The sequence below is a fragment of the Trachurus trachurus genome (assembly GCF_905171665.1).
Source record: "Trachurus trachurus genome assembly, chromosome: 24".
Taxonomy (NCBI): domain Eukaryota; kingdom Metazoa; phylum Chordata; class Actinopteri; order Carangiformes; family Carangidae; genus Trachurus; species Trachurus trachurus.
The window spans coordinates 6,277,708-6,295,698 of record NC_139910.1 but is presented as its reverse complement, the minus strand read 5'-3'; the positions used below and the strand labels follow the sequence as shown (position 1 = coordinate 6,295,698).

The 17,991-nt window shown below is 41.6% G+C and overlaps 3 protein-coding genes across 3 annotated transcripts; 2 read left to right on the top strand and 1 right to left on the bottom strand.

The window, feature by feature from the left end:
* Positions 1-7: 7 nt before the first annotated feature.
* On the top strand, positions 8-3,262 carry LOC311007130 (hatching enzyme 1.2-like; the record flags this gene model as incomplete). The annotated part of the gene is made up of 9 exons (XM_084000218.1): positions 8-41; positions 238-297; positions 392-438; positions 609-678; positions 771-885; positions 1,346-1,518; positions 2,692-2,773; positions 2,957-3,078; positions 3,179-3,262. 9 exons carry the CDS (start codon positions 8-10, stop codon positions 3,193-3,195), a joined length of 720 nt encoding a protein of 239 aa, XP_083856344.1. The 3' UTR covers positions 3,196-3,262.
* A 1,104-nt stretch (positions 3,263-4,366) lies between these two features.
* Positions 4,367-7,900, top strand: ttll2 (tubulin tyrosine ligase-like family, member 2; the record flags this gene model as incomplete). Its single annotated transcript, XM_084000216.1, has 3 exons — positions 4,367-4,588; positions 5,357-6,750; positions 7,585-7,900. The coding sequence occupies 3 exons, from the start codon at positions 4,367-4,369 to the stop codon at positions 7,898-7,900; spliced, it is 1,932 nt and encodes a 643-aa protein (XP_083856342.1).
* Positions 7,901-8,585: 685 nt separating this feature from the next.
* On the bottom strand, positions 8,586-17,188 carry LOC311007127 (centrosomal P4.1-associated protein; the record flags this gene model as incomplete). The annotated part of the gene is made up of 5 exons (XM_084000215.1): positions 8,586-8,769; positions 9,471-9,591; positions 10,082-10,166; positions 10,273-10,386; positions 17,174-17,188. 5 exons carry the CDS (start codon positions 17,186-17,188, stop codon positions 8,586-8,588), a joined length of 519 nt encoding a protein of 172 aa, XP_083856341.1.
* Between the last annotated feature and the right edge of the window lie 803 nt (positions 17,189-17,991).

Below are 17,991 nucleotides of genomic sequence, written 5' to 3'. Positions count from 1 at the left end.
AGATTTAATGTTTGAAATCATCCACTTACGTCTTGAGAAAAGTAAAAAAGAAGATCCTGCAACACTGCTCTTGCAAACCATCACCGTTTAATAATTAAACTGATGTTTCAGTCCTACTGAAAAAGACTTTTGATCTTGAAGAATCTTATTTTTTCCCTTTAAGATGTGAGTGGTGCTCTCCTCCTACCTTTTGAAATCATATTGAAATCATCTAATGAAATGTTTAAACATCTGTAGGTGTGAATGTTTCCGTCTTGCTTGAACCACCACAGGGACAGAGTGCAGAGACATTAGAGGGTGAGATCTCAATGTTATACCAACAAAATAATAATAATGATAATAAATATGTGAATATAAAGTTTAAAGAGACTGTTTTGGTTGTTTCTCACAGAGTTTCAGGACAACACGATTGTCCAGGAGGGAGACATTTTGATTCCGGTAAGACAGAGAACGTCAGGTCCACATGGACTAAAGGAAGATGTGGTTTCATTTTACAGAGGAAATAAGATGCATCTCCAATAAAAGAGGGGAAACACTCGACATATACAGTGTTATGACATCTGAATTGTGTCAGAAAGACTAAGAAATATCAAAACATGTTGTTTCAGGAGGACAGGAACGCTGTGCAGACTCTGTGGATGGACGCCATCGTCTACTACACCATCAGTCATGAGCTGGGTGAGTTGTTTTGACTCTAACAAACTAAAAAAAATGTGAGAAGAGACGATGAAAATTACTTTATAATGTTTCTTTGTTTTCACTCTTAACAGCCGATCGAGAGTCAAACATCTACGCCGCCTTCAAAATGATATCGGACTTCACGTGTATTCGCTTCGTCCCACGAACCACAGAGCTCAACTACCTGAAGTTCCTCAACGGCAAAGGGTGAGAAATCCTGTTAAAGGCTCTTAAATTATTACAGACAACCTGCATTTTTCAGGAAGGTCATTTCAGAGCTGAAATCTTTATTCTAATCTAATTTTAATGCAACTTTATAAAAACTAGAGAGAGAGAGAGAGTCTCCACACAGGGTTTTCTAGCAGTGAAATGAAGAGAAATAGAGATAGAAAGAATCCAGGCCTCAAAAAGCCTCAGCACAACCTTTAAATCATCTGAATTATTTGCCACCTGCTTAAAAATGTACATTTATGAGAATAACAGTAAAAGCAGAGTCAGTGTTGCTCTGGAGCCAGACTTTACTTTATAGGAACTATTTATTCAGCACAAACTAAAGATGGTGTGTTCAGGGAAACATGTTGAGTTTTTAAACTGTTTTTGTTATTTTTATTTTTTTGGTCGCCTCAAAACTACACCTGCAGATCTTTTTTTGTTTTTCTCTCCCCAGCTGTAAGTCGTTTGTGGGCTGTCGTGGAGGAGATCAGGCTGTTTACTACGGCCGGTCGTGCAGCGTGGGGAACCTGTGTCACGAGATCATCCACGCGCTGGGATTACATCACGAACACACACGCAAGGACCGGGATCAGTACATCACAGTGCAGTGGAGTCACATCATCCCAGGTGAATATTACAACTACGAACACAACAAGAGTATCATCACTTCCCACTTACTTTGTTCTTTACTGATGTTCATTGTGTTTCTAAATGGGATCCACCTCTGATCAGTGTGTAACATGTTAAAGGGTTCAACATTTTTGCAAATTGGCCCATTGCCATAATCCCTATAGTCATAGCAGTAGGTTCATTACCTTTAATTGTCGGTGCAAGCTATTTTTAGAACGGCGGAGCAGAGCCGTGAGCTGCTCAGAGCTACGCTACGGAGGCTCATGAGATTTGTTGGTTAACCTCATCAAATACACAGTCCAACAACTCCAAAACGCTCTGGTGGACAAGTTGTGACCTGCACATTCACAACACTATGAGATAATAATGGAAACCGAGTTGTTTTAGAGGTAAATTCATGCAAAACCACTGATGCGCGTTCCTGTCAAGTGCAGTTTTTCGGCAACCAGTCTCTGTATTTACCTCTAAAACAACTCGGTTTCCATTATTATCTCATAGTGTTGTGAATGTGCAGGTCACAACTTGTCCACCAGAGCGTTTTGGAGTTGTGGGATTGTGTATTTGATGGCAATGGGCCAATTTGCCAAAATGTTTAACTATCCATTTAAAGATTTCAAGTTTAAAGAAAAGGAATCCAGATCACCTAGATAACAGAAAAACATGTGATCAGGGCAAAGGTCAAAGAAACAAAGGGAGCAGAAGTCCAACAGAAACTTCAACTTGTAAGAAAATCTGACATTTTAACATTTCCAACAAGTAAAAATGTTTAGTTTTTCCAACACTCTGTCAGGTGCGTTTAAAATGTATACTGTATGAGCAACTGGCAGTATTTCCCATCAGCCCTTGGTGTTTTCAGACTGAACGTCAGTGTCTGACAGAGGAGGTGAGCGGAGTCACAGTTGGTTCAGACGCGTCTGTAATAACAGCAGGACGGACCGAGCTGGTGAAGGTTAATGGATATGGATATGGATGAAACCAAGTTAACCATGACATAAGAACCAACGCTGCAACACCAGTGAATTCTGGGAGCTGTAGTTTCTTTTTATAATCCCTAAATAAGTTTAACTGCAGTTGTAGTTTATGCTTTTACAGACCTATAAACATATGATTTTAGTGCTGTTTGTATTTTGAGGCCTGATGAATCGTACATAATTCATTTCTGGTTAAAAGCTAGAAAGAAGGACTTCAAGGTGAAACGTGGGAACACGCAGAACCTGCCGTATGACGTCAACTCCATCATGCACTACGGAGAGTAAGAGACCAATTCCACATAAAAATATCTTTTAAATTACTTTTTAAAATTGCTAATCTATTTATTTTGTCTTTACCAACTAATCCTATGTACCTAAGTTTCACAGTTACGCAGTTTTGGGATATTCTTCTTACAGAAATGACTGGACTTGCTTGTAACTGTTGCTCTGGTCTTTGGATGCAGGCACTTCTTCAGTGTAGATGGGAGTCCGACGATACTGCCCCAGCAGAGCGGAGTGCAGATGGGTCAGAGGACACACCTCAGCCCCCTGGACATACAGAGACTGAACAAACTCTACCACTGTGGTAAAACAAAACAAAAAAACAACTATCAACACACTGTTTTTATAAATATGTACACAGTCAAAGTGTTACAGCAATGCTAAAACCACTTTTCTCCTTTCAGATGAGCGGATGGGATGAGTGGTGTGAGTGGGCTTAGTGTTGGTTTCCCTGCATTTGCCATGAGATTTAATAAAAGTTTAAAAATGTTTTCTGAGTTTCCTTTCAGTTTAAGTGCATAAAGTATAATATTATCTCTATATATTAACCTTTGCTGCAATGACAGTGTTGAAAACCATGTATTAAATGACAACAATGGGTTACTGTCTCTATGATGTAGTTCAAACAAACAACCAGGTGTTCATTTGTTCATTCATTCATAGTAACCATTGTCTGACACTCAGCCACACTGTGTTAGTATGAGCGTCTGGTTTTGTCTGTGGGAGGAGCCAAGGGAGCAGACTGTCCGTCAACACTACACGGTCTGAAAGCTGAGCTGAAAGGAGGGACGGTTACCGCATCATGTAGCTACCACTCATTTACCTGACAGGAAGAAAATAAGACAATTAGTTAATGTGCCTGCAGCGTTTAAAGGTAAGACTAATTACTTTATTCATCAGCATTGTAGATTCACATTATTATTCACTTCATGGATTTGTGTGAAATGTTTATATTTTGTTTCTGCCATAAAACATTTTTCATCCTATTTCTACTCAGTCTGAAACAATAACTTCAAACAATATTTCTTGTGTTATTTGCGTTTGGACAATTTATTGAGATATTAATTAGCAGTTCCTTGAGTTGTATGTAAAAATATTTCTGACTGTCTGATAAATGGAAATAAGTACCAACATATACTGCACAGTACAATAAATATGACATCAGAATAAAAGTGCATGAACCTCTAAAAGCTCATTACATCGGCTGTAAAAACCCTTTGTTCTCTTCTGAACCCAATTTGATTGCCTATATTTTATAGTATGGGCAAGTATGCTAAAGTTGTTATGGTAGTTCTTCTTTATAGAGTACTTATACTGTACAAGTGCAGACATCTATCACTGGTTTCAACTTACAAATGTCAAAAGTGGTCATTTAAGAGGATTTAGTGACGTTTCCAGTTGGGCATTGGAAATAATGACTTTCTCTGGAAGTGTAAGCCACTCTGAATGATACTAAGAGTTTCATATCAGTTTGTTCAGATTGTATTGAGTTACAGCTCAGAGATCCACTCACTTTACACAGGATCTTTGCCTCCTTTTACAGTCCTGTTAAAAATCTCCCTGTGTCTCTGTAGTGGAGCCTACGATGCTGCATGGCTGCTTCCCTGGTGTTCAGGCTGCATGACAGAGGTCCGGAGGTGGTGAGGGAGGTTCTGCTGGAGCGAGGCTGGGAGGAGTACAACGAGGACGAACGGGAGGAGGAGGACTGGAACCTCTACTGGCGAGGCTCTGCCTTTCGCAACTCGGAATATCACAACCTGTTGCCATGGCAGCGCCTCAACCACCATCCCAAAACTCTCGGCATCACACGCAAGGTGATGATCTGACGTGTTACCTCTTACCTCTATCTGTGTTTGAGGTACTGCAAAAGAAAATAACATATTGACGAGCTTATTGTGGCACAACTGTTAAAGGGATAGTTCAACATTTTGGCAAATTGGCCCAGTGTCATAATCCCTATAGTCACAGCAGTAGGTTTGTTATCTTTAATTGTCGGTGCAAGCTATTTTTAGAGCGGTGGAGCAGAGCCGTGAGCTGCTTAGAGCTACGCTACGGAGGCTCATGGGATTTCTTGGTTTTTTGGAGTTGTTTTCGAGGCTGAAAAACCGACCCCAATGGCCAGCGGTTTTGCATGAATTTCCCTCTAAAACAACTTTGTCTGGTAATGTTCTGTTATTATCTCATAGCGTGGTGAATGTGAGGTCACAACTTGTCCACCAGAGCGCTTTGGAGTTGTTGGATTGTGTATTTGATGAGTTTGATGAGGGAAACCAATAAATCCCATTAGCCTCCGTAGCGTAGCTCTGAGCAGCTCGTGGCTCTGCTCCGCCGTTCTAAAAATAGCTTGCATCGACAATTAAAGGTAACGAACCTACTCCTAAAACTATAGAGATTATGGCAATGGGCCAATTTGCCAAAATGTTGAACTATCTCTTTAAAAGGTTTTATTCAAAACAAAATTATGAAATGTAAAAACTCTAGTACTGTTGTCTGGTGCTGACCTTTATTTTTTTAATCCTTATTGGAAGGATATCAATCCTAAAAGATTTAAAATGACACTTAACACTGTGTTTCTTTGGTAGGACTGCTTGGCTCGCAACCTCAGGAGAATGAGGTCCACATTCGGTTCATCGCTGTACGACTTCAGTCCCGTCGTCTTCATCCTGCCCAACGACTTCACCCGCTTCCTGGCCGAATACAACCGGCTGCGTCCGACCAGAGGGCCGTCGGCCTACTGGATATGTAAACCTGTGGATCTGTCCAGGGGCCGAGGGATCTTCATCTTCGAGGACGTTAAGGACTTGGTCTACGACTGCCCCGTGATCGTACAGAGGTACATCAGCAACCCTCTGCTGATCTCTGGCTACAAGTTTGACCTGAGGATCTACGTGTGCGTCAAGAGCTTCCATCCGTTGACCGTTTACATCCATCAGGAAGGACTGGTGCGTTTCGCCACGGAGAAGTACGACCTGTCGTCTCTGCAGAACCTGTACGCTCACCTCACCAACACCAGCATCAACAAGTTCGGCCCTTTCTACAAAACCGAGAAAGGCCGAGTGGGCCGAGGATGCAAGTGGACCATGAGCAAGTTCAGGCATTTCCTCCACAGCCAAGACGACGTCGACGAGCTCCTTCTGTGGCAGAAGATCAGCAACATCGTCACGCTGACCCTGCTCACCATCGCTCCCTCGGTCCCCTCCTGTCCCAACTGCGTGGAGCTGTTTGGCTTCGACATCCTGATTGACATGAAGTTTAAACCGTGGCTGCTGGAGGTCAACTACAGCCCCGCGCTGACTCTGGACTGCCAAACCGACATCACAGTGAAGAAGGGACTAATAAGCGATCTGATCGATTTGATGAACTACACGTCGGTTGACACCTTACGAGACAAAGCTTATTATCAAAAACACAAGTACAAGCAGCAGCCTTGTTTCAACGCTAACCTTCCCTCACATGTTCCTGTACCTGAGCTCTCGAAGTTTAAAGAAAACAAATTTAAAAGGAAAACAAGAGGTAGTACTACCACGTCTTTGCAAACTCAGGCTCTCCCTCTGCTGAAAACGCTTCAACAGTCCGATAAGATCAACCAAAGACAATCCAGACAACCTGCCGACTACCGGAGATACCTTCCCCCAGTTGACTTAAAGAAGATATATGTAGCCGGGGGCAGAACAGCTAACACCACCGCTACCAGAACCCACAATGAGCAGAAGATCCTGAACCTGATACGTGGCCCACATTCGAGGACAAACGTGTCAGTGGTAAACAGACAGACGTGTCCAGCTCTTGCACCGTGGCCGATGGACAACAGGAGTCTTCACGTGTCTGAGGTTACAAACCGTGACGACACTGAAACTGAAGCTGAGCCGGAGCTCTCGGGAGAGACAGACGTTTCCTCTAGGATACCCGATATCCCGCGGAGCAGGATGGGATTCGGATGCTCTGCTGCGTCCTGGAAGCTTCCCAACATTTACAGGTATAGTACATACCTTACTGCTGTGTTGTTCCCTGTACATTTCTAGAAACCACACTGTTTTCATGTGCCCAGTGGGTGCTCAACCTGGTCAGTGGGTGCTCGAGCACCGGAGCACCCACGGAATCGGCGCCTATCCAACGCTGATTTTTGAGTCATTTGATCACATGACCTGGAAGCTATTGAGCTAAAACAGCTCATATTTACAGATAAAAATTAACAAAAAAATTATGAACAGATGTAAAATGTAAAAACAAGAGGTGTATCTCATGCAGCCAGTGTCGTACTATGATCAAACACTGATTTTGAGTCAATTGATCACATGACCTGGAAGCTATTGAGCTAAAATGCAAATATTTAGGCTACATAGCCTATAAAAATTAATAAAATATTATGAACAGAACCAATCACAGAGCCAGCTTTCCTAATTGATTTGTCCAGTCTCATTGCATCCTTTCGGCGTATGTTGCCTCCTAACATGTTGATAACATACCCAGTCTTTTCCGAGGGCTCTCAACAAGATGTACTATACTGTAGGTTATGCATTATTGATTACATTACATTCACTAATGCATAGCCTACAGTATACATCTTGTTGAGAGCCCTCTGAAAGACTGGGTATGTTATCAACATGTTAGGAGGCAGCATAAGCCACAAGGTCGGGATGGTGCTTATGAGGTGTTGCTCCAAGATGGTTGTTGTTCTGGGACGGGTGAGTTAGAGTATAGACAATACTATACCCATTGCAAAAAATTAGACTACATCACTGGTGTAGGGTGATAGTAGAAGAACAAACTGAGGCACGTTGACCTGACAAATGTTGTGACTGATCCACAGTGGGATCCAGAGGCCGGTGAAGGCTCCTTCAGAGGAAACCAGGCCACTGAATGGACAACATGTCCCTCCGCGCAGAGTCGGAGACTTCATACGGACATTCCCGTTTAACACAGCCACTCTGAAGGCCTCGCGACACAAACTGGACGTTAAGACGATCGTACAAGAGCTTCACAAGCTGACTGGTCGACTGGCCTCAGGTCAGTCGGACGAGACGAAAGAGCTCAAGAAAGGTCAAGAGGGTGAAGAAGACTTTGATTCGCTGTTCTGGGGTCTGAAGGATCCTCCACTGATCAGTCAGTGCTTCAAACCAAGTTAAACCACATGTAGAGTCCTGACAGAGCTGCACCTCAAGATGGTTTTTGTCCCAAACTTCACAACAGAGCAGGTGAAAGGTTTATAGGATCATTCCACCTTGAACTTAATGACTAAAATCTCTTCTGATCCACCCTTCTCTCACATATGAGCCACTAGGAAGTTTGTGGCTGAGAAAATCTGTATCTGTATCACCTCTGCATGTCAAAGGATTATCCCAAGAAAAATCCCCCAGACACACGGTTTACAACATCAACTCATTTTTTATTAAAATGACTGTGAACTCTGCTTTCAACAAACAATTTTGGAGTCCTGTTTGTACTCAAAGACATTTAATCAACCTTTACTTGTGAAGAGCAGATAAAAACAGACGAAATGATTTATTTACTGTCGTTGAGACATTAATCATAGGAGGAAAAAAAACGAATTTGAGTCCTGTTAGACAGAACAACAGGTTCAGTTAGAGGCTTCACATTATCAGAGGTTATCACATCACTGATTAAGATGAAAGACAGTTGTGGCACACGATCTTGATCAAGAGAAAAATTACTGAGACAAGCTACACGTGATTATTGACTCATGATTATTTCTGTAGATTTGTGTATTCCTATGAAATATGTTACTGAAAAATACAAATACCCCCCTCACACACACACACAGCACCCACCTGCACATATGAACACATACATTCATTTAGACTCATGTGAGCCAGTCATTTCCCTGTTGTGAGCTCGGCCTGGTGCGTACTTGGTTTCCTGACGTCCGTCGGCGTAGAAGGTCCTAACGGTCCCGTCAGGATACTCTCTCCTCTTATACTGGGAAGTATGGATCTCTGTTTGACCGCTGGGGAAATCCACCACCTTCTCACCCGACCTAGAGGAGATGATGATTCACAACAAGAGGATAATAAAAACAGTTTGTTTAAAACTGTAAAATCAATATCTGCTATGGGAACATATATTTCCAAGAACATGTCATATGGGCACACTTTCACATTTCAACTTAAAGCGTGATAATACAGTTGGGTATCATTTCTGCTGCCCCCAAGTGGCCAAAATGTGTTATTGCAAGTGGCTCTGAACTGGATCAGTACAGGACTCTTGAAAATCTTTGAAAAATCTATATAAACACTTTTCAACCTGTCACGCACTGATGGTTATTCAGATGGTTTCTTCATGCCAGGTGTTTTTCGAGGTCAGAATATATTTTCAGAGTCATAACAAACTGTGAATCACATTTTCCAACTATGTATTATCCACAACGTCAAATGCAAGTTAGAAGAATCCTCATATGTTAAGGTTTTCTTCATTATCTGTAAAGCCATGGCCAGTAAACCCATCTAGACATGAAGCACCTTATCTTATCAAATGGTTGATATATCACAATTGGATTATGTCAGCGTCTGTCCGTCCTCTGACTGGCTACGTAGCCTACCTCACGGTGTACTACTGTATCATCCGTCATTTATTCATGAGGATACCTGCTAGCTGCCACCTTAATGACAGCTCGTCTTCCACTGGCTCTCTGACCCTGCAGTCGCCCTCAGGTGAAGTCGTGAGTGACTTGAGTCTTACGGTGAAAGGTGGACGACGGTGCCATCGCTGAAGATCGTCCTCTCGCTGCCATCGGGCTCCAAGTACTTGATGGTCTGGTCTGGAAATACGATCTCTCTTTTCCCCCCGGGGTGTCGCCTCTCTGTTTACACAAGGAGACACACACACTGTGAACACTGCAAAAACTCAAAATCTTTCCAAGAATATTTGTCTTATTTCTTGTCAAAATGTCTAATTTCTAGTCAAAACTAATCTCTTTCCACTTTAAATAAGACTCATCAACTTATTTTTAGATAATTTTCACTTGTTTCAAACTAATTCTCACTTGAAATAAGTAGAAAAATCTGCCAGTGAAAGGAAGTTTTTTGTGCTTGTAATAAGAAAGAAAAACTTGCTCCACTGTCAGATTTTTCTACTTATTTCAAGTGAAAATATGCTTGAAAGAAGTAAAAAGTGTCTAAAAACAAGCTACTTTTTTATGTATATGTATAAATATACTTATTTTAGGTGTAATGAGATTTGTTTTGACTAGAAATAAGACAAATATTCTTGGTAAGATTGTGAGTTTTTGCAGTGAAATAAATACAGAAGGTGAAACATCTACTGTACAACCTCAGATTTCGTCCTCTTACCAATCTGCTTGTTGGGGAAGTGAAGGATCTCCAGGCCACTTGGGTAGGTGGTATGTGTCGTCTGTGAGCCGGCGTAGTAATACACCTGTTCATGTTTGACAAGTTCCACGTTGGTGAACCGTGTTAAAGGTTCAACTACTGAGCTTCAAACACACATGAATGAAGGTCACAGAGGTCAACACTGAGCTCACCACTTTGCCGTCTTCCAAAATGTGTTTGACGTCTCCGTTGACGAACGTCAGAGTTTTTGTTTTGTGATCTGCAGAGACGTCTTTTTTTGTCCTGTCGAACAGAAGTCGCTCCATCTGGACAGAGGAAGAAGACACAACACAAGTTTCAGTTTTGTAAACCTGCAATTTTTTCTTCTTTTCTTACCCCAACAGTGATCTATTTATCTGTTTTTCTGACATCAGGGTTCAACTTCTCATTAAAATATTCATATTATTTGTGATATTTGAGTAAATAGATGTGCATAATATAAAAAAAAGCATGCTAGGTATTTATCATTTATTTTCATTATTCTGAATGTGTATGCCATTATGTAACCAAATCATTTCCTAGAGATTGTAGCTATAGGTACAATAGCGCATACAAAATAATTAACCCAAATAACTTCAGATGAGACCAAACCCAGAGAAGTATTAAGAAAAATATATTTCCATATAATAGTTTCCATTTTCCATACTTTCCATACTTGCATAGGAACCCTGTGACATGATTTTCCATTAAGTATCTACACTTTGTGTCTGAACCTCGTTTCGTCAATGCACTTTAGTTGGTAACCCCAATTTTGAAACCACATCTTTACAATCAAATATAATTTGTACTGTACCACCCCTGAACGATCTTATTTCCTCGATGCACAGAATTGAAACTTTAACACTAATCCACTTCATTGACTTGTGTAACCCTTTAAATCAGGCTCGGCCAGTGACAGAACTGGCACGGGCGGCGTATCGACTTCCACTGCATAAACATGTAATGAGGTCAGTCAGTGCTTTGACACCAGCCTTTGTGCCTCCTCATAAATTATTGATGAGGTGCTTAAGGACCACTTAACAGCGTATTGTCTACTTGAACAATTTGATACCAACAAGATTTAAGAGGCGCCACCACCAACCAGGTGAACCCCACAACATCTAGTCTACACAACAGAGACAAGAGTTAAAAGTCATGACGTAGGAAGAAAAAAAAAAAACCCACAGATAACGGAGGTGAGTGTTACAAAAGCAGCGTTTATCTGTGTTTTATGACGTTTCAGGGCTACATGTACTGATCTGAGTGTGTATAACAGGAAGAAAACAATTCATGTTTACTGACTCAGATCTGAGTTGAGCTGGAGGCCAATGGAGGGCAGCATGGCGTCGTCTGTCTCTGAACTCAACCTGACTGTGGTGTTTCTGTTTCTGTTACAGACTGACTCGTGTTGTTCAGCAAACACCACAGTGTGTGTGAATGTGAAGCATGCAAATTGACACATCGTGTGTGGACATGAACAGTGTTTTGTCTAGTTTTCAAAAATATGAGGACTGCAATAATAAAAACAAACTCATATGGATATGATTCTAATACAATAAGATTCTTTCTCTTGTATCTGTGACCGGTACGACGAGTCATTCAGATTTATTGTATCATGATGTTCCTCTCGGTATCAGTGTAAGTTATGAGTGGTCCAGACCAGACATGTGAGTCATGAACAGATAATTTCACACACGGGGAAAGAGGGGGAAACACTCATCGGACCACAAATAAAAACACTGTAATCAGAAGGAATTCACACTTTGATAAGAAACCAACTAAAACAAACTTAAAGCCTAAGTCTATAGCTGTCTCATCTCGCTGCCCTTCATCATCCTCTTACCCCACCAGCAGTTACTGTAGCTCTCATGATGGTTTATGTCTGAATACCTCTGTGACTTCCACATGACCAGCTCATATTATTACTCATATTTACTGATCTGTGATGAACATAATGTTGCTTCAGAGCGACTGTATAGTGAGTCAGTGTTCAGGTGCTCTGACTCAGGTGGGACCACTGACCTCCTTCAGCCGGCGTTTTTATTCAAATTCACTCCTTACATTTCAGTTCTGTACATGTGAGTGAAACCTGCACCCCCCAAACGAAGCGCACCAAGGACCAAGCCGCCTTATATGGCTGTTTTTGGACTGATTGGGTTAATGAACACGTCTCATGTAATTCAGCTGTAATTCATCATTGGACCGGAGCAAAACCTCAGAGGAGCGGTGAGCGAGAGGTTCTGGATGAGAACGTGAACATGTTCCTGTACGAGGCCTCCAGTGTTTCACACACACACACACACGAAATCTGACTCTAATCTGTTTTTGATTTCGGTTTCCCCTGAGCGGTAAAAATGAGAAGGCCCCATAGCACGCAAACACACACACGCAGACACACACACAGGAAAAAACAGGTGAAGGGCGGTGATGATAAGACATTTTTTGCACATCTGCAGTGCAAAGAACCCAGACAGAGTGATTAAAAGATACTGACACAACATTTAAACTGACTAGTAATGAGCCGCCAAATAGTGAAGTGTTTTACAGTTTTCATACAAAGGCCAATGTGGAGATTAAAGGGATAGTTCAATATTTTGGCAAATTGGCCCATTGCCATAATCCCTATAGTCATAGCAGTAGGTTCGTTACCTTTAATTGTTCAGAGCTACGCTACGGAGGCTCATGGGATTTCTTGGTTTCCCTCATCAAACTCATCAAATACACAATCCAACAACTCCAAAACGCTCTGGTGGACAAGTTGTGACCTGCACATTCACCACGCTATGAGATAATAACAGAACGTTACCAGACAGAGTTGTTTTAGAGGTAAATTCATGGAAAGCGGCTGATGTGCGTTCCCGTCGAGGGCAGTTTTTTGGCACGACACCGGCTTTGCATTTACCTCGAAAACAACAGAGTTGTTGAGATGAAGACATGTTGATATGATTCAGAGCTCCATACAGTCGATGTGTTTGTTGTCCTGTGCGACCAGCAGAGGGCGCTGTGGTGCAGGTGTACGGGAGGTTGGTTTGGGGTGAAACGCAACGAAAACCTCACAACCTCTGTTTCAAAAACCCACAGGTTCATGATGCAGGTCATGAGGTCTGATGAACTAAAGCCTCCTCAAAATACCGACACGGCGCAGTGGCACAGTGCTGCTGCTGCTGTACAAATGTGTGGTGTGTACATGCATGTGTGTGTGTGTGTGTGTGTCACGTTGTCCCGTACCAGTGTGAGCTTCATCCTCAGCTCAGTGTTTTCCCTGATGAGCTCCTCAAGCCGGCATTGAACTACAGACCAGTCACTCCCTCTCTGCTTAAACTGCTGCTGAAGGGCCTCCATCTGCTGCCTGAGGACCTGCACACACACACACACACACACACACACACACACACACACACACGCACACAAGCACACACCAAAGAAGGACAGAAGCGTACAGTGTACAGTAAGCCTGTTGGGGACGAACACGTTACTCGTGTGCGTGACTCATGTGTTGACTTTCAGAAGTGGGAGTATGTTTGTAAATGTTTGCACAGATTTACGCCATCGTGTTTTTAATGGCTCATCTCATCATCGCACCTGATGACACAAGGCTCAATAAAGGAAGACAACAGGAAATGACCTTAACCTAATTTCAGTCAAAATGAAAGCAGCAATTATAATGGGTTACAGTAAATCCACCCAGGTGCTGTTACTATAGTTTCACTTTAACTGTTTAAAAGTTTCCAGTACTTCATGGTGCAATTATCTTTCCTGGGATCAGTGTCAACTACTTCCTGAAAAGTTTTCCTAAACAGTTTACACACAAAAAACAAGAGTTTTATCCAGGTACAAGTTTGTCCATCATTCATAATGGTCCCATTTAATATAAAGGTCAATGTTTGTATTAAAGCTCCATACAGTATAAAGGTAGATGTTTGTATTAAAGCTCTATACAGTATAAAGGTAGATGTTTGTATTAAAGCTCTATACAGTATAAAGGTAGATGTTTGTATTAAAGCTCCATACAGTATAAAGGTAGATGTTTGTATTAAAGCTCCATACAGTATAAAGGTAGATGTTTGTGTTAAAGCTCCATACAGTATAAAGGTAGATGTTTGTGTTAAAGCTCCAAACAGTATAAAGGTAGATGTTTGTGTTAAAGCTCCTTCAAAATAAAGGTAGATGTTTGTATTAAAGCTCCATACAGTATAAAGGTAGATGTTTGTGTTAAAGCTCCATACAGTATACAGGTAGATGTTTGTGTTAAAGCTCCATACAGTATAAAGGTAGATGTTTGTGTTAAAGCTCCATACAGTATAAAGGTAGATGTCCATGATAGTGTGATTATAAAGCAGCTCTAGGTTCTATATTAATACTGTGAAAGTATCAAAGCATCAGTCCACAGAGAAATGCACACAGCCTGTATTAAGAAACTGAGCCTTAAAACCAGCCGTCAGGACTTCCTGTCACTTTGTGATGTCACAAGCTTTATATTTATAAGGTGTCTCACCTGAAATCTGCTATTTAAATCAAAACAGAGCCTCTTTTAGGAAGCTAAATGATGTGATGATGATCTAAAGTGTGACAAGCTCCAGAGAGCAGCCTGAGGGAGGAGAGAAACCACAAATTTGTCTTTATTAATGACTCAAATGAAATAACAGAAACTGGTAAAATACAGAAGCATTAAAGGCAAGAGTTTTGCATGTGTGTTTGGCTGGTGGAAATACTGATTATCTTGAGATCATGAAATATATTTCTGAGCTGTGTGAGCATTATCAGAGGAAGTTCTAGATGCTACTGATGTGTCGGTAATAAAATGCATCTCTTCCTTCCTCCAGGACCCTGTAGCAATAAAAGATTCAAACCGCATGTTGACAGCAGCTGTTATTTTGTAATGCTGTCAAACTCTGACAGATGATAAAACAGGGATTGACTTATGTCTGGAGAATACATTCAAGTGACTGGTATATTCTAACGAAACCATTTCTCCACATGGAAACTTTGTACCTGCGATTCTCGAAAGGTTTCACTATCACCTACAGCATTTTGCTGTATAGAAAAACACAGTTCGTCAAGTACTTCTCTGGTATGTTAATCCTCTTTCTGTCAAATTTGAGCTACCTCTGCCACGCCCCCTGACATCAAGCTCCAGAGAAGCAGCGCTAATCGTTTCCAGTATGACAGGCTGGTGAGAATGAGGCAGAGAAAAAAACAGGCAGAAACTTGTCCGGGTCTGTTGTGAAGCAGAAAAACACAGGAGCAATTAACTGGACGAGACGTCTCGCAGACTCTTATTCGAGGTTGACGTTTTTAAATCATCCGACTTTAGTCAGATAATTACAGGCAGTTTCGCAGCAGCTCTCTGCTTCGCAATAATGAAACCATCCGTAACAATTAGGCCTACACAATCTGTTGTTCTCTCATCACTGCAGTCAATGCACAAGTTTGAATTCTCTTCACATTCCTTGTATACAAAGTCTGAAGTGGTGAATCTTAAAGTAGTGCTGAGGTGCTGACAGTGAATAGCTTGCTATATCTACTAATTGGCAGTGACAACAACACCGGTGGTACCAGTTCTGCAGCATGCGCATATCAGTAGTGGGAGGTTCTCACGGCTCAGGGGAGCACACGAGGAAAGGCCAGTATTAAGTCATGCCTCTGACACTGATGAGTGTTACACAGCAGTTTGATGAGGGAGCATTTCACCTCCACGGAGTCGCCTGGGAGAGATCGAATGTGTGTAATAGCACATAACGCTCGGTGGGAGACGTGGTGTTGTGAAACAGGCCCATGATGTCATGAGAAACAGCACTTTGTTAAGCAACGTTACGGCTGCCAGGTCGACATTTTTGCGGCTTGCGGAACATGCAGGCAGCGTTTTATCTCCTCCGTGCTGTCAACAACTCCTCTCTGACACGAGCAAAAGCCACAACGAATTTGACCTATTAACTACGTTTTTGTTGCAAAGCCATGAAAACCCAGGCCACACGTGAGTGATACTGACAGAGAGCAGAGGTGGACGACTCCACACTCGACAGAAGTTGGAGCGTTGCAGTAAACTGGTTCTGATGATAACAAAGATACAGTATATTAAAAAAGTAAAATGTTATCGTATTGAGCTTAAAATAAACATCAGTTTATCTTTTTGGCTTTTCACTCTCCTTCAAGTTTCATGGTTGTTCTGTGCAGACTCTCTCCACCTGTCTGCACTTGTGTATGAGTCAAAATCCTTCAATGAATTTCACCGATAACGTTATTTATTTATTTATTTATTCAGATCCACAGATGGAGCAACAGTATCTGAATTCTTCAAATTCTTTTGGCTGCCAAGATTGTAAAATGAAAATATCAAACAGTGACAGCCGTAAACAGAGATTGTAAGTGGACTGCAGCTGAATATCACTATTTAGTCTTATCTACACACTCGTACACTGATTTGGGTTCAGTTTTTTGCAGAGGATCGAACCACCAACCCTCTGATTAGTGGAGAATTCACAACACATTCTTCTGAGCCACAGCTTCTCATATCCATCTGATTTGACGTAAATCATGTTTTCTCCTATTTAAAACTAACCTGGACTTCACTGGTTTCCAGTTTGTGCAGACTGTGTTGATCCTCTTCTTTGTGTTGATCCTCTTCTTTGTCACAGTGTTTTTCTCTGCATTACAAACAGAGCAACTGCTAAAAAACTAGGTGTTATAAAACAAGACCCAAAAGAGATTGATGGAGATAAATTCTAATTTTAGTAAGGTTTCATGCTCACAATGAAAAAGCTAACAGGTGTTGTTTACCATCCATGTCTGCATTATTAGCTTAGCGTGTGACTATGCTAACATTTGCATGAAGCAAAGTACAACTGGGAACTGTATAATTTTGAAGTTCATGATGCTTCTGGACAGGTATAAAATGCATCAACTTAAAAAGTCCTGAGATAAGACTCATGCACGATACCATCTTTATAAGAAAAAGATAATAAAACAGAGAGGAAACACCTACCTACTTCCTGGCAAACATTGCTTAGACTCAGTTGCAAGATTCTTTATCAATTCATACATGACAACCAGAAAACCACAATGTATTTCTGTTACCTCTGAAATCCCCATGGTGTTTGTGCCACTCGTGTCTCATCTTGATCTTCGTGCCCCTTCTCATGTTTCTGTGACGTTCTTTCCAACATGTTAAAACCTCCTACACAAGAAAAAACATACAAGACTTTTAAAGAAATGCTTGGACAGATGTGAAACACCTGTCCTCATGGCCGCCATCAAACAACGATCTCATCTCAAAGGACGTAGAAGTCTTTCCATCAAACTTGTGCATAGTTTCTCCTCATAGGTGATGTTGAATTACTTATTTAAAAAGCAGAAACAGTACAGTACCTCAATGCATGTAAAATACAAGTTAAATGTTTTATTGTCTTTGTTGAAGCTGACTAACGCTGATACAGATCAAAGTCTCTGATCCTTCTCAGTTGGAGTTTTCTACAGAACGTCCTACAGTGACGGGTTTAAATGGGAATCCTGAGGGCCGAGGCCGATGGGAGCTTGGGAAAGTGGTGACACTGGGGGAGTGGGTTATCTTCAACCCTCGCCGCCGCCACCAGCAGCAGCAGCAGCAGCAGCGAGGATGGTACAGCTTTTTGTGGAGGAATGCATGGGAAATGTACAGCATCTGTGAGGTGTCGAAGCTCGGCTTGTGTTATTTGGAGCCAAGAAGACAAAATTATGCTGTCACTTTCAGAGTTTGTTTTTTGACCTTTGACCCAGTGAGAGTCAGCGTTGCTTCCCGGTCTTGACTTTCTGCGGTTTTCAAAGTTGAAAATGTGTTTTTATTTCAGCGCAGCCTGTGGATCAGTTTCCATGTTGGAGCTTGAGACTGTTGTCCTTCACTGTCTTAAAACTAACAA